This window comes from Rhinoderma darwinii, chromosome 5 (assembly GCF_050947455.1).
Source record: "Rhinoderma darwinii isolate aRhiDar2 chromosome 5, aRhiDar2.hap1, whole genome shotgun sequence".
Lineage (NCBI taxonomy): Eukaryota > Metazoa > Chordata > Amphibia > Anura > Rhinodermatidae > Rhinoderma > Rhinoderma darwinii.
In genome coordinates, this window is record NC_134691.1 from 224361071 (window position 1) to 224377569 (window position 16499).

Sequence of the window (16499 nt, forward strand, 5' to 3'; positions counted from 1 at the left end):
AAGGCAGGGTACTCCATGCAAGAAGAGAGGTTCTCTCGCCCAATATCTCTGTTTACAGAGGAGTAAAAGGAGAGGCAACCACAAATGGTGGTTACGAAATAGGTACAAGAATCTGGGGAGAGATTTCCTTCTAAAAAGATTAATACGTCCTGTTACTGTGAGAGGAAGATGAGTTCACTTATCAAAGTCTACCTTGAGTCCCTGGGACAGGGGCATTATATTTTTATGGATAAAGCTATGAACATCATTGCTGATCACCACACATAGATAAGTGATTTTTCCGCCCATTGTAAAGGAGAGGGGAGTACTGAAATGCTAAAATCAGGCCGCAGAAGGAGGCAAAGGAGTTAAACAAAGCCAACACTGCTGGTAGGGAAGGGCCAGGGTCGTTAGGAAATAGGAGTGTGTCATCAGAATAAATAGACTAGGGATGTCACGATACCCGAATTTGGACTTCGATACCGATACTTTGTGTAGTATTGCAATTTCGATACCAAAACGAAACTTTGCCAACAGAAATAAAAAATTAAAAAGTTCTTCCATTTTCTGATGTGAGGCACGAGGTGTGATGAATTTTGAATCTGCCTCACAATAATAGTAATTAACCCCATCATGTTTCTCAGTCATAATGGGTTAATGTGTAAGGTACATGATGGGGTTAATTACTATTAACGTGCGGTCACATGGAGGTTAAATTCATCACACCTCGTGCCTCACAATAAGTTAAAGAAAGGAGTTTTTATTTTATCACAGCGTACACATCATAAATGACGCAAAAAAATTGTTGTGAAAGTTATTATGGCCGCGCCAATACTGAATATCTGTATATTTTATGTATTGAGACTTATTTAAATGTTTATTGTAAAAAAGGTGTGTATTTTTTAAAATTTAATATTACTTTGTTTTTACTTTATTTTTAAACTTTAATGTACTGGCATATATCTATATGCCAGTACATTAGCCTGTGTACTGATAGTACACAGGCAGTTGTTAGGACATACCCAAGTATGCCATAACAACAGGAAATATGGTCAGACATCCCTGGGGTCCTTCAATGGACCTTGGGCTGTCTGCCCATATATGGTATGTCCCTCAATCGCATCACTGGGATTCCTGTGATGCGATCCAAGAGGCATCCCCCTTCTCATTTTCCCCTGAATTCTACAGTCCGCTTTTATCGCAGCATTCAGGGGAATAGCGGCGGAGATGAGAGGTCTTTCTCATCTCTGCTATTATAGAGCGGGGCTGCGGCTGTGTAATACAGCCATTGCCCCACTCCTAACATTAAGTGCGCGCGCGCGGTCAGCATGAGGTGATGCGGCTGGCGCTGCACTAATGAGCGCCGTCACTGAAGACAGTACATGTGGGTGTTTTTCAAAGTGCGGCCGCATCATCCTGACGACGCGCACTTGTCAAGACTCAGGAGCAGGGCAATGGCTGTATTTCACAGCCGTAGCCCCGCTCTCATACATTCATGTGTTACAATGCTAAGCTGTGCGAAATATCAGCTTAGTATCGAACTACATGAAATAACGGTATCGAACCGTTTGGGAGTGCACGGTATCGAAACAGTATCGAAGTTTCGATGCATTGTGCATCCCTAACATAGACACACGTTCCTTCCTGTCATCTATCATGAAGCCTCTTATATCAGGAAGTGACGTATGGCAGATGCTTAAACCAGTACCCAAGCTGAAAAGGGAAGGGGAGAGAGGACAGTCCTGTCTAGTCCCTCTGCCCAAAGCAAAGGGAGGACAGATATGACAATTAGTTCAGACACTAGCAATAGGCTGAGAGCACAGAAGTTGTATCCACTGAATAAATTTTGGTTCAAAAACAAATCTACATAGAACAGACCAAAGATATGGCCATTCCACCGAGTCAAAAGCCTTTTCTAAGTCTAGCGAGGCAATGACTCGCGAGACAGTTAAATGTGGGTAGAAGTCAAATTAGTAAATCTACGCAAGTTATTAGTAGCCTTACCTGACATAAAACGGACTGGTCTGGGTGAATGATATGGGAAATTACCTTCTACAAGCGCATTGCCAAGACTTTAGTCAGAATTTTAATTTGAGAAGAGAATTGAGATCGGTAGGATTCACACTCTGTCGTGTCTTTGCGGTTCTTGAGAATAAGAACTATGAGTCCCTCTTTCATGGATGGTGGGGGGAGGACCTCCTCCACAAACATGGCATGAAATAGGTATTGTACGCAAGGAGCAAGTAGCTCCACATGACCCTTATACCACTCAATGGGTAATCTATCTTCCTATTAGGAAAGGAGCCAATGGCTTTAACAATCTCCTCCACTTCAAGGTCAGCCTCCAGAAAGCTAACATCTTCACTATCTAGGATAGTAAAAGTTAGGACGCTTCAAGTTCAGATGAGGTATATGTCACCTTAGAGGAGTATAACTTTTTATAAAAGTTAGCAAATATCTGATTAACAGAAAGAGGGTCAATGAGAAGTTCTCCTGCATCGCAAACTCTGTGACCAATAGGTTGTACTCACGTTGCTCCTCCGAGAAGTCAGAAAAGGCCAAAAGGATCTCTAGAGCTCAAATATTCGGCTTTGGAGGCCACCAAGGCAGTCTCAGCATGTATACGACTTTAGGTAAGCCCACATCTATGTGAGGAGATGGCCAGAATGACAACCCCTCTGGTAAAAGCCTTAAAGGCGTCTTAAATCTTCCCGCAACCTGCAGTACCCACATTAGAGTCCCAGAAGCCAGGCAGTTCAGCCTCCAAATAGGCCATAACATAGTTACAAGATAGCAAGAGGTAGCTCAATCTCCAAATACTCCTCTTCGGCACCTCAGGAAAATCCAGGGTAATTATTAGTGGGGAATGGTCTGAAAATTCCACGAGGCAAACACTGGGTATCTACTGCATACATCAGGGAGGCTGCATTATCAATTGCCAGGTCAATTCGAGAGAATGATTTATAGGCAGGAGAGTGGCAAGGGTAAGTAATAGAAAAGGGATGGAGAGTACGCCAAATCTCTTGAATATGATAAGTCGCAGGCCATTGTGATAAAGGAGTAGGATTATCAGCAACATCCCCCAACTGATCTAAAGTAGAATTAAGGAGAAGTTTAAAGACCCCAAGTATTAGGAGCAGTGCAGGACCGAGGCCTGCCACTAGTAACACATCATCACCCAACAACTGAGTAGATGCCGGAGGGGGATTATAAACATTTACCAGAATTAGAGGGGTAAAATGAATCTGACATCATAATAAATCTACCTCTAGGATCAACATCCACAGAGGTAACCGCAAATTTAAGTGATTTGTAGATCAGTAGGGAGACCCAAGAGGAGTAACTGAAAAAGACAGAGTGATAACTATGACCCACCCATGGTCGTTTAATGGCTCGAGTTATGGGACCCTACATACTGTATGCGTTTCTTGAAAATAAATACTATACGCGGGCTATAGGAACACAAGTAGTTATAGACTATTGACTTTTTTAATTTATCATTAAGGCCCCTAACATTCCAGGAGATGATCTTAACATGTTGCAACGTCTCCATGAGTAGTAAGGAAGTACATAGAAATACAGGAGCAACGAAAGTGTAACCCCCCAGCATAAATACAGCAAAAAAAAAAAAAAAGATAGTCCAGTGGCCCTAGAGGTTAATCCACCGATCCACATAATTACAAGGATTGCATAGGAAATATCACACACAATTGAAGAGCTGAGACAAACAAATCCCCCGCAGCCCAACTCTGCTCATGCCCTGAACATAAGAAATACAGTTAAAGGGAACCGGTCACCAGCATTTTAGCTATAAAGCCAGCAATACGAAAGTGGGTGAAAAATTGTCATTTAAGCTTTAAATATGTTCTAAGTAAGCTCTGTAGCTTTAGTATTCCGTTTTTCAGTGGTCCCATGCCGTATGCAAATGAGCAGAAAAGAGTCAAATCTTCATCTGAAAAGAGTCAGATTTTCATTCCTCCAGCGTCTCAGAGTGGACTCCACCACCTTCTTTTTGATTGACAGCTCCTTAGCCAGTCAGGGCCGGACAGGTGCCGGCGGTGGGCGGGGTTAAGAAGCTGAGTCCCAGAGGGAAAACTAATTACCATAAAAGGCGGGAAAAGTTTAAATGTCTACTGACAGAGGAGGACTTCAGGAAAGAAGAGAACAGGAACGAACTCTGGACTGCTGCGGCCATTGAGGGGTCAGGCGAGTTTGACAGGTAAGATGTTGATGACAGGATCCCTTTAAATGGTGAAGTGAGGGGGCTAGCTCCCCTCCCCAAAATACAGAATGGTTACATAGAGCAAAGAAAGCAAATGCTCAGACATTAGAAACCGGAAGACATTGCCGTCATAGTATAACAATATATCAGAGATATTCAGTATACATCACAATAAAAAGATATACGATATATTAATGACAAAGGAACTAAATTCCATGTGATTCCATCAAGGTGAAGTAATACTGTAGACCCATTATGCATCAGACTGAGTTTCGCAGGGTAGACCATGAAGTAAGGGATGTGTTTGTCCCTTAAATTTCTGTTGCTTTTGTACTTCCAAAGAGTAGTTTCCTGAGCAGTGATTTTGAGAGGGCATTGTTTCCCGTTCCAATTTCAGTAGTTTGTAGTACTAATCTCGCCTTATCCGCTATCTCTCTGCTAACTCCATTCTAGACCCCTTACAATCTGGTTTCCGCACTCTACACTCCACACAAACTGCCCTTACTAAAGTCTCAAATGATCTCTTGGCGGCTAAATCTAACGGCAAATACTCTCTACTGATTCTTCTGGATCTCTCTGCAGCCTTTGACACTGTAGACCACAAACTCCTACTTAACATGCTCCACTCTATTGGCCTCAAGGACGCTGCTCTCTCTTGGTTTTCCTCCTATCACTCTGACCGCTCGTTCAGTGTGTCATTTGCTGGTTCCACTTCTCCTCTTCCCCTTGCTGTCGGGGTTCCTCAGGGATCAGTCCTAGGTCCGCTTCTCTTTTCTCTCTACACAGCTCCTATTGGACAGACCATCAGCAGATTTGGCTTCCAGTACCATCTCTACGCTGATGACACCCAATTATATACCTCTTCCAGTGACATCACCCCTGCTCTAATACAAAACACCAGTGATTGTCTGTCCGCTGTCTCTAACATCATGTCCTCTCTCTATCTAAAACAGAATCTTTCTAAAACTGAGCTCCTTGTGTTCCCACCATCTACTAACCTCCCTAAACCTGATGTCTCTATCTCTGTGTGTGGCACTATCATAACTCCTAAGCAGCACGCCCGCTGTCTCGGGGTTATCTTTGACTCAGATATTTCCTTTACTCCTCAAATTCAAATCACTTTCACGCTCCTGTCATTTTCACCTCAAAAATATCTCCAGAATCCGCCCTTTTCTTACTGAGGAAACTGCCAAAACTCTCATTGTTGCTCTGATTCACTCTCGGCTTGACTACTGTAACTCATTACTAATCGGTCTTCCGCTCACCAAACTCTCCCCTCTCCAATCCATCCTCAATGCAGCAGCCAGGCACATATTTATGACCAAGCGCTACACCAACGCCTCTAATCTATGCCAGTCACTGCACTGGTTGCCCATCCCCTTCAGAATAAAATTCAAACTAATTACTCTCACCCACAAAGCTCTCCACAGTGCTGCACCTCATTACATCTCCTCCCTCATCTCTGTCCACCACCCTACTCGGGCTCTACGTTCTGCCAACGACCTTCGATTAAAATTCCCCATAATCCGAACCTCCCACTCCCGTCTCCAAGATTTTTCTCGTGCTGCACCCGTCCTCTGGAATGTGCTACCCCAGACAATCAGATTAATTCCCAATATCCTCAGTTTTAACCCCTTGCGTACCTTCGCCGTAATAGTACGTCGCTGGCCGCTTATTCCAGCGTACCTTCGCCGTACTATTACGGAGCAGGAATAAACTGTCACTATGTGAAATCACATAGTGATATAACAGCGGCGGCAGCTGTCATTGACAGCTAACCGTCTCTGCTACCGGCCTGGGGACCAATTAGCAGTCCCCAATGCCGGCGATTGCTGTGATTGGTCAGTCTCTGAAGACTGACCAATCACAGCCGTCTGTGACGTCGTCTGCAGGAGAAAGCTCCTGTCACTTTCTCTGATCTCCTCATTTCTGTGAGATACGTGAGGAGATCAGAGAAAGCGGTGTAAAAAAAAACCCACTATTTTTATTAACCCCTTCCCGAAAATGGGCGTATAGTAACGACCTGAGGATGAAGCGGGCACAGGAGCTGTGCTCGCTCCATCTTCATCGGATGTCGGCTGTAATATACAGCCGACATCCCACTGCAACTACAGCGAACGCTGTCCTCTCCGATCGCTGTAGTTTAACCCCTTAAATGCCGCTGTCAATAGCGACAGCGGCATTTAAGTGATTGATACAGAGGGAGGGGGCTCCCTCTGCACCCCATTGCCCACCCCCCGCGAAAAATCGCGGGGTTCTGATGGTTGCAATGGCAACCAGGAAGCCTAGCAACGGCTTCCTGGTTGCCAGGTACGGGAGCCTATTAGGTCCTGCCCAAGGCAGGACGTAATAGGCTCAACTGTCAGTTGTAAAGTGACAGTTACAATACACTGCACTACACAAGTACATACAGAAGTAGTGCAGTGTATTGTACAGGGGATCAGAAGATCAGATCTTCCAGTCCCCTAGTATGTGTAAAATAAAAAGTGAAAAAAAGTTAAAAAAAAGTTTTAGATAAATAAACAAATAAAAATTTTACGTAATAAAAACAATAATCGCCTTGTTTCCCTGATCAAGCCCTTTATAATTAGAAAAAAAATGAAAAAAAAAGAAAAAAACTTGACATAATAGGTATCGCCGCGTTCGTATTGGCCTGACCTAAAAAAAATATCATATTATTTATCCCGCACGGTGAACACCGTAAAAAAAATACCATAAAAAACAATGGCAGAATTTCCATTTTTGGTCACGTTGTTTCCAAAAAAATGGAATAAAAAGTGATCAAAAAGTCGCGCGTAGCCTAACATGGTACCAATAAAAACTACAGTGTGTCACGCAAAAAACAAGCCCTCACAAAGCTCCGTCGACAAAAAAATAAAAAAAGTTATGGCTCTCAGGACATGGTGACACTAAAACATTTTATTTAGAAAAAAGTGTTTTTATTTTGTAAAAGTAGTAAAACATATAAAAACTATATAAATTTGGTATTGCCATAATCGTATCGAACCGCAGAATAAAGTACACATGTTGTTTATACTGCACAGAGAACGGCGGTAAAAAATGATAAAAACAATAGTGAAAGAATTTCTGGTATTTGGTCTCCTCACCTCAGAAAAAATGGAATAAAAACTGATCAAATTATCGCATGTACCCCAAAATGATACTAATAAAAACGACAGCTCGTTCCATGAAAATCAAGCACTCACGCAGCTCGTCAACGGAAAAATAAAAAGTTCTGACTCTTGGAACGCAATAATGCAAAACGACGGCCCAGACTAATTTATATGTGCAGCAGTTCTTCACCTAAAACCCCACGTCATCATTTGCAGCCCCCACTGGTAGACCCTGTAAATGCAGCGGAAACTATAACATTTTAGGGTCTGTGCTACATATGGGGCTAGTGAAGAAGTCAAAGATTAGGCAATACTGGAGTGCGGATGTTTTGTACAACACCACAGACACCCTTTAGAAGTGCGACTCCTGCACCCAATAATCCGGCCTGTGCATGAAGGATTGGTTCAAAGCGTACGTCACTATCCATGGATCATTAATTTTATTATTCATTCTCCCCATTATTACATCATCCTATTATGACCTATTGCACTCCGCCCAGCAAACATATACCCTGATGTACTCCGCCCAGCTTACATATACCCTGATGAACTCCGCCCAGCGTACATATACCCTGATGTACTCCTCACAGCTTACATATACCCTGATGTACTCCGCACAGCTTACATATACCCTGATGTACCCGCACATATTACATATATCCTGATGTACTCCGCACAGATTACATATACCCTGATGTTCTCCGCACAGCTTACACATACCCTGATGTACTCCTCACAGATTACATATGCCCTGATGTACTCCTCACATATTACATATACCCTGATGTACTCCGCCCAGCTTACAAATGCCCTGATGTACTCCGCCCAGCTTACATATACCCTGATGTACTCCGCCCAGCTTACATATACCCTGATGTACTCTGCGCAGCTTACATATACCCTGATGTACTCTGCGCAGCTTACATATACCCTGATGTACTCTGCGCAGCTTACATATACCCTGATGTACTCTGCGCAGCTTACATATACCCTGATGTACTCCGCGCAGCTTACATATACCCTGATGTACTCCGCGCATCTTACATATACCCTGATGCACTCCGCCCAGCTTACATATACCCTGATGTACTCCGCACAGCTTACATATACCCTGATGTACTCCGCACAGCTTACATATACCCTGATGTACTCCGCACAGCTTACATATACCCTGATACACTCCGCCCAGCTTACATATGCCTCCACATTATAAACTGAAACACCAGTAAAACACTAAACAAAACTACTACCAAGCAAAATCTGCGCTCCAAAAGCCAAATGGCGCTCCTTCTGGGCCTGGCAGTGTGCCCAAACATCAGTTTATGACCACATATGGGGTATTACCGTACTCTGGAGAACCGCTTAACAATTTATGGGGCGTATGTCTCCAGTGGTACAAGCTGAGCCCAACGCATTGGGCACTGAAATAGCATATATGTGGAAAATTTCAATTTTCAATCTGCAACATCCACTGTGCACTAATTTCTGCAAAACCTTTGGGGGTCAAAATACTCACTACACTTCTAGATGAATTCCTTGAGGGGTGTAGTTTCCTAAATGGGGTCACTTCTCAGGAGTTTTCACTGTACTCATACCTCAGCGCAATGCAACATGGCATCAAAAACAAATTTTGTAAAATCTCCACTCCAAAAACGAAATTGCACTTTTTCCGTTTAGACCCTTGCCGTATGTCCAAATAGCCGTTTACAACCACATATGGGGTATTTCCGTAATCAGGAGAAATTGTGTAACACAGTTTGGGGTGTCTTTTCTCCTGTATTCCTTGTGGAAATGAAAAATTCCGAGCTAAAGCTACAGGTTATTGGAAAAAAAAAATGTTTTCATTTTCACGGACCAATTCTAATAAAATCTATAAAACACCTGAGGGCTCAAAATGCTCACTACACCTCTAATTTAATTCTTTCAGGGGTATAGTCTCCAAATTGGGATCACATCTGGGGAATTTCTACTGTACTGGTACTTCAGGGACTCTGCAAATGCGACATGGCCCCCAGAAACCAATTCAGCAAAATCTGAGCTGCAAAATCCAAATGGTGCTCCGTCCCTTCTGAGCCCTGCCGTGGGTCCAAACAGCAGTTTATTACCACATAATGGGGTATTACCGTAATCAGGAGAAATTGCTTTACAAATGTTGAGGTGCCTTTTTTTTTTTAGAAAATTCTGTGTTTTTTCCCAAAAAAAGTCTCTTTTCATCTTCACAGACTAATTCCAATAAATTCAGCAAAAAATACCACTAGAAAAATTCCTTGAGGGGTATAGTTTCCAAAATGGGGTCACTTTTGGGGGGATTCCACTGTTTAGGTCCCTCCAGGGCGTTGCAAACGTGACACGGCACTGAAAACCATTCCAGTAAAATCAGAGCTCCAAAATCCAAATGGGGGTCCTTCCCTTCTGAGCCCTGCTGTGGGTCCAAACAGCAGTTTATTACCACATATGGGGTATTTCCGTAATCGCGAGAAATTGCTTTACAAATGTTGGGGTGCTTACTCTCCTTTATTTCTTGCAAAAATTAGAAATTTTTACGTTTTTCCAGAAAAAAAAGTAGATTTTCATTTTCACAGACTAACTCCAGAAAATATAGCAAAATACCTGTGGGGTCAAAATGCTAACTATACCCCTAGATAAATTCCCTGAGGGGTGTAGTTTAAAAAATGGGGGTCACTTTTGGGGGTTTCCACTGTTTTGGCACCACAAGACCTCTTCAAACCTGACATGGTGCCTAAAATATATTCTGAAAAAAGGAGGCCCCAAAATCCAAGAGGTGCTCCTTTGCTTCTGAGGCCTGTGTTTCAGTCCATTAGCGCACTAGGGCCACATGTGGGATATTTCTAAAAACTGCAGAATCTGGGCAATAAATATTGAGTTGCGTTTCTCAGGTAAAACCTTCTGTGGTACAGAAGAAAATGTATTACATATGAATTTTGTAAAAAAAAAATGAAATTTGAACATTTCAGCTCTACTTTCCTTCAATTCCTGTAAAATGCCTAAAGGGTTGAAACACTTTTTGAATGCTGTTTTTGATACTTTGAGGTGTGCAGTTTTCAAAATGGGGTGTTTATGGGGGTTTCTAATATATAGGGCACTCAAAAGCACTTCAGAACTGAACTCGTCCCTGAAAAAATAGCTTTTGAAATTTTCTTAAAAATATGAGAAATTGCTGCTAAAGTTCTAAGCCTTGTGAGGTCATAGAAAAATAAAAGGATGTTCAAAAAACGATGCAAACATAAAGTAGACATATGGGAAATGTTAATTAGTAACTATTTTGTGTGGTATTACTATCTGTTTTAAAAGCAGATACATTTAAAATTGGAAAAATCATAATTTCTTCATATTTTCTCTAAATGTTGGTGTTTTTCACAAATAAGCAATGAATTTATCGACCAAATTTTTGCACTAAACTAAAGTACAATATGTCACGAGAAAATCTCAGAATCAATTGGATAGGTAAAAGCATTCCAGAGTTATTACCACATAAAGTGATACATGTCAGATTTGAAAAAATGGGTCTGGTCCTCAAGGCCAAAATGAGCTGGGTACTCAAGGGGTTAAACGTGCCCTGAAAACACATCTATTTAGACAGGCCTATAACATTCCCTAATCTGACTCCTTTCCATGGCCCCCTTATAGATTAGTCATCAGAATAAGATTCCCTCACACTCCTTCTCTTCATGTCCGTCCTACACGGATACTGGCTGGTGACCGGCTCATGCAGCTTTATGTTACCACCCATGTGTATAAAAATGGCTGGTATATTGTACAGAACAAACACTGTTACACTTTGGGTCTCCTTTATTTCCTCATAAATTGTAAGCTCTTGCGAGCAGGGTCCTCACTCCTCATATTTGAATTGTAAATTAACTTTGTCACTATGTAATGTCTGATATTGTTTGTTTCACGTTCCCTCTAAATTGTAAAGTGCTGCGTAATATGTTGGCGCTATATAAATAAAGATTATTATTATTATTAGTTTGTCTTGTCCTTATAGTGAAGAAACCATGCTATGAATATACGCGGAGGAGCACCAGGTTCAGGGGCTCAAAACGGGATGCGGTGTGCCCGCTCCACACAAAACATAGGAGAGAAAGCATTATGCCCAAAAGAAGTCTTTAGATAACCCTACAGAAAGGCAACAGGAATAGGCCTCTCCACTCCCTCAGGGAGACCAATGAAATGGATATTGCATCTTCACAGACGATTCTCCATATCATCCAACTTAGCACGACGTGCAGATTGTTGAGATTCCAAATTGTCGACCTTGGCTAGAATAGGAGCAACCACATCCTTTAGATCAGAAATGCATCGTTCAGATTCAATGGCCCTTTCACCAAGGGTATGAACATCCGCCCTGAAGATGCCAAAGTCCATCTGGAAAGGATCTATTTTTCTGAGAGCACAATACGAGAGTCCGTGAAAGCTCTCAGAACATCTAACAGGGATGGTTCTGCAGGTGACTCAGTGGAGGTAGAAGTTTGAGGAGGTCGAGGTTTGAGGGTTCCAGCCGTCACAACAGCTGTTTTCTCCAGTTAGTCAGTGACTTTATACTGCTTAGACGGAGCCATCATAGGTCTCTACACAAGACAGGCACGTAAACGTAGAAGCAGGAGAGCGTAGTCAGAGTAGTGTATAAATAAGTATAAACAAAGGATGGGGAGGGGAAAGGGGGTACTCCAGGCAGCAAGGCATATTCAAAGAAACATGACCCAATCCCACTAGGGATTTAGACAAGCAGTCAGAAAACAGGACCACCATCAGGCAGGGGTGAAACAAGTGGGTCAGGAGTCCACAGGTATAAAGGCTGTTGTATCCACACAATGAAATTATGCCCCCCAGAAAGTACAGAATATGTAGTAAAGTGACTGAGCAGCAATTTTTCAGAGCCACTAAGATTTAGTCTCGCGACTTCAAGTACTGAGAAGGCCACATTAGGCCATAAAGTTACAAAGCCTTAAAATGTATGTCGACCAACAAGCAAGCTTTCAGAGGATAAGTAACCTCCCCAGACGTGAACTAGGGACTTGGACCCTCAGGAGTGGGAGAGAGGACCCAGACAGGGATCAGCAACTAGTGCCGGAGCTAAGAGTAGCTGGGTACAGGAGGCAAGGGAGCCACACAAATAAAGACTGCGACTTACCCGAAGTTGTAGGACTCAGCGGGCCATGTCTGGTCAGATGAAAAGACCGCAGGTGAGGGATTCACATGGGGCAGCGGAGGTGGTCTGGAGGTCTCCAAAATGTCCGGGAGGTTTAGTACCTGCTGCAACCGTGCCGCTCTAAGTGCTGAGGTAAAATTTATGCTGCGGTCCACCGCCGGCTGTGGGCCACAACCGCATTGGAGGCCCATGAGACCAAGAAAGGTCTGGAAATTGTCCACGTCGCTGGGTAGTGAATTGCCCCCGATGAGGAAAATGTTTCAAAGCTCTTCACCAGAACGTCCACTCGCTCTGAGCTCAGGCCACACACCAAGTGACATTATATTTGATAGATTCCAATTCCTTCAAATCAAGTTAACGCCTTTATTGTTTTGTTAAGACGCAGGAAGTGTTTTTGCACACTGATCCAAACATATATCATACGTTTGACACAAATATGACATGAAAAAAAAGCCCAATTTCTTTTGCAAATGAAATTTGATAACTAGGAAGAGGACATTTACAGTAAAAATGTTGCTTACTGGTAATTCGAGCAATGGTGTATATTCCTTGAGGAATTTAGAGGCAGATTTTTAACTGCCAGTGTTGTTTTAACTTTTTATTCGCCATTTTTTTTTTGCCCACGACAGTTCAATCTAATGCAAGTATCACGGTGACAAAACACTGCAGGTTTTTACTGCCTCCCATTGATTGCCGCTTAAAGAAAGAGCATGCCGCTTTGTTTTCCACGGGCAGCCAAAAGCCGCCTGGGAAAATAAACGCCTCTGCCTCCAATTGAAATCAATGGAGGGGGCGATTTTGGACGGTTTTTTGGAAAAGATACCAATGTGGTTTCTGCATCAGAATCAGCAACAAACATCTGTTTGTGAACTGACCATTAATATCCACAGTTTTTGTAAACACCACAGACATTCAGAATAATCAAAAAGTGAAAAAACTTCTGTTTGTACGAAGTTCAGTACGAAGACAATAAGCAACTGGGAAAAACTCACCTTAACAAAAGACGGACACAATTCTATACTTTTTTGAGCAGACATCAATGCATCTTCATATCTTTGAAGCTTGAAAAGGGCATTAGCTTGGTTATTGCAAAGCACGGCCATTTCTCTTGTATAATTTCTAGAAGAAAAAAAAACACACTAAAATAAGATTATAGTATAACAAAATAATTCCATTTTTTTTATTACAAATTAATTTCAGCAAAAAAAGGAGAAATTTGTAAATTTCCCCTCTACTTTGCTTTATTTCCTGTGAAACGCCTAAAGGGTTAAAAAACTTTCTGAATGCTGTTTTGAATACTTTGAGGGGTGCAGTTTTTAAAATGGGGTAATTTATTGGGGTATTCTAATATATAAGGCCCTAAAAACCACTTCAGAACTGAACTGGCCCCTGTAAAAATAGCCTTTTGAAATTTTCTTGAAAATGTGAGAAAATGCTGGTAAAGTTCTAAGCCTTGTAACGTCCTAGAAAAATAAAAGGATGTTCAAAAAACGATGCAAATATAAAGTACACATATGGGAAATGGCAACTAGTGACTATTTTGTGTGGTATTGCAAGCAGATACATTTAAATTTAGAAAAATGCAGATTTTTGCAAATTTTCTCTAAATTTTGGTGTATTTCACGAATAAATATTGAATTTCTCTACCAAATTTTTCCACTATCATAAAGTACAATATGTCACGAGAAAACAATCTCAGAATCGCTTAGCTAGGTAAAAGCATTCCGGAGTTATTACCACAAAAAGTGCACGTCAGATTTGAAAAAATCGGCTGTGCTACAAGGCCAAAACAGGCTGCGTCCTAAAGGGGTTAACCCCTTAACCCCTTAACGCTCCAGGACATACTATTATGTCATGGTAAGTGCATCGTTCGCGCTCCATGACATAATAGTATGTCATGGAGTAAACACGGCGCCGTTCGCGCGGGGCGCGTTCATGAGCTGTGATAGCTGCTGTTTCCGACAGCAGACTATCACTGCTCAATGTGCCGGGACCGATCGCGGAGCTCCCCCGCCGATTAACCCCTCAGAAGCGATCGCGGCTTCTTAGGGGTTAATCCGCCATTGCCGGCCTGCTACACGATAGCGGCCGGCGATGGTGACTATGGCAACCGGACACCAAACAATGGCGTCCGGCTATGCCATAGACGGAAGCCTAGTGGGTCCTGACAACGTCAGGACCCACTATGCTTGCTGTCAGTGAGTAGCTGACAGTTCTAATACACTGCACTACGCATGTAGTGCAGTGTATTAGAATAGCGATCAGGGCCTCCTGCCCTCAAGTCCCCTAGTAGGACAAAGTAATACAGTAAAAAAAAAGTTAAAAAAAGTTGTGTAAAAATAAGAAAATAAAAGTTTTAAAAGTATTAAAAGTAAAAATCCCCCTTTTTCCCTTATCAGTCCTTTATTATTAATAAAAATATATAAACAAACAAATAAACTATACATAATTGGTATCGCCGCGTCCGTAACGGCCTGAACTACAAAATTATTTTGTTATTTATCCCGCACGGTGAACGCCGTAAAAAAATAATAATAAACCGTACCACAATCACAATTGTTTGGTCACTTCACCTCCCAAAAAATTTAATAAAAAGAGATCAAAAAGTCGCATGTACCTAAAAATGGTACTGATCGAAACTACAGTTCGTTACGCAAAAAATAAGTCCTCGCACGGCTTTATTGATTGAAAAATAAAAACGTTCTGGCTCTTAGAATAAGGTAACACAAAAAGTGAATGATTTTTTACAAAACTTATTTTATTGTGCAAACGCCATAAGACATAAAAAAAAACTATAAACATCTGGTATCGCCGTAATCGTATCGCCCCGCAGAATAAAGTGAATATGTCATTTATAGCGCACGGTGAACGCTGTAAAAAAAATAGAATAAAAAAACAATAGTAGAATTGCTGTTTTTTAGTCACCACGCCACCTAAAAATAGAATAAAAACTGATCAAAAAGCCGCATGCACCCCAAGAAAACTACAATGAATTCCTCAAGGGGTCTAGTTTCCAAAATGGGGTCACTTTTGGGGGGTTTCCAACGTTTTGGCACCACAAAACCTCTTCAAACCGGACATGGTGCCTAATAAAAAAGAGGCCTCAAAATCCACTAGGTGCTCCTTTGCTTCGGAGGCCGGTGCTTCAGTCCATTACCACACTAGGGCCACATGTGGGATATTTCTCAAAACTGCAGGATCTGGGCAATAAGTATTAAGTTGCGTTTCTCTGATAAAACCTTTTGTGTTATAAAAAAAATGGTATAAAGAGGATTTTCTGACAAAAAAAAAAGTTAATTTCACCTCTACTTTGCTCTAAATTTCTGTGAAACACCTAAAGGGTTCATAAACTTTCTAAATGCTGTTGTGAATACTTTGAGGGGTCTAGTTTCTAAAATGGGGTGTTTGATAGGGGTTTCTAATATATGGGCCCCTCAAAGCAACTCGAACCTAAATAAATAAATAAATGAGGCAATACTTCGCTTCTTACATTATACTGATAATGAGCCGTGCCCACCCCGAGATGGCCCCAGTTTTGACCGTTTGTATAAACGGAGACCCCTATTAGACCGTTTCAGTGCCCGGTTTTCCCAAACATACACACCCGAGAAGTGTATTTCTATTGATGAGTCCCTGGTACATTTTAAAGGGAGGGTTCAATTCCGCCAGTACCTGCCTGGTAAGAGGGCAAGGTATGGCGTGAAGATGTATAAGCTGCGAGAGTGCATCCGGGTATACCTACAGGTTTAGGATATATGAAGGAAAGGCCACCCCCAAACCAGACTGCATCCTGGACTACAATAGGTACATGAGAGGGATGGACTTGTCAAATCAAGTCCTGAAGCCCTACAGCGCCATGCGGTGTGGTATAAGAAGCTGGCCGGGCATATCATACAGATGGCTTTGTACAATGCGTGCGTGCTACGTCGATGTGCAGGCCAGAGGGGAACTTTCCTGGAATTTCAAGATCTAATCTTTAGGGACCAGGAAGGGGGGGGGGCACCCAGTACTTCTG

At 42.1% G+C, this 16499-nt stretch overlaps 1 protein-coding gene across 2 annotated transcripts in view; it reads right to left on the minus strand.

Annotated features, from left to right (window-relative positions):
* The window catches only part of TRANK1 (tetratricopeptide repeat and ankyrin repeat containing 1), a 281007-nt gene that overhangs the window by 158612 nt on the left and 105896 nt on the right, over window positions 1–16499 (minus strand). For both annotated transcript variants that reach the window (XM_075826966.1, XM_075826965.1), the window contains one exon: window positions 13477–13603. In XM_075826966.1, the coding sequence (XP_075683081.1) occupies window positions 13477–13603 (127 nt within the window). The remainder of the gene's footprint in view (window positions 1–13476; window positions 13604–16499) is intronic.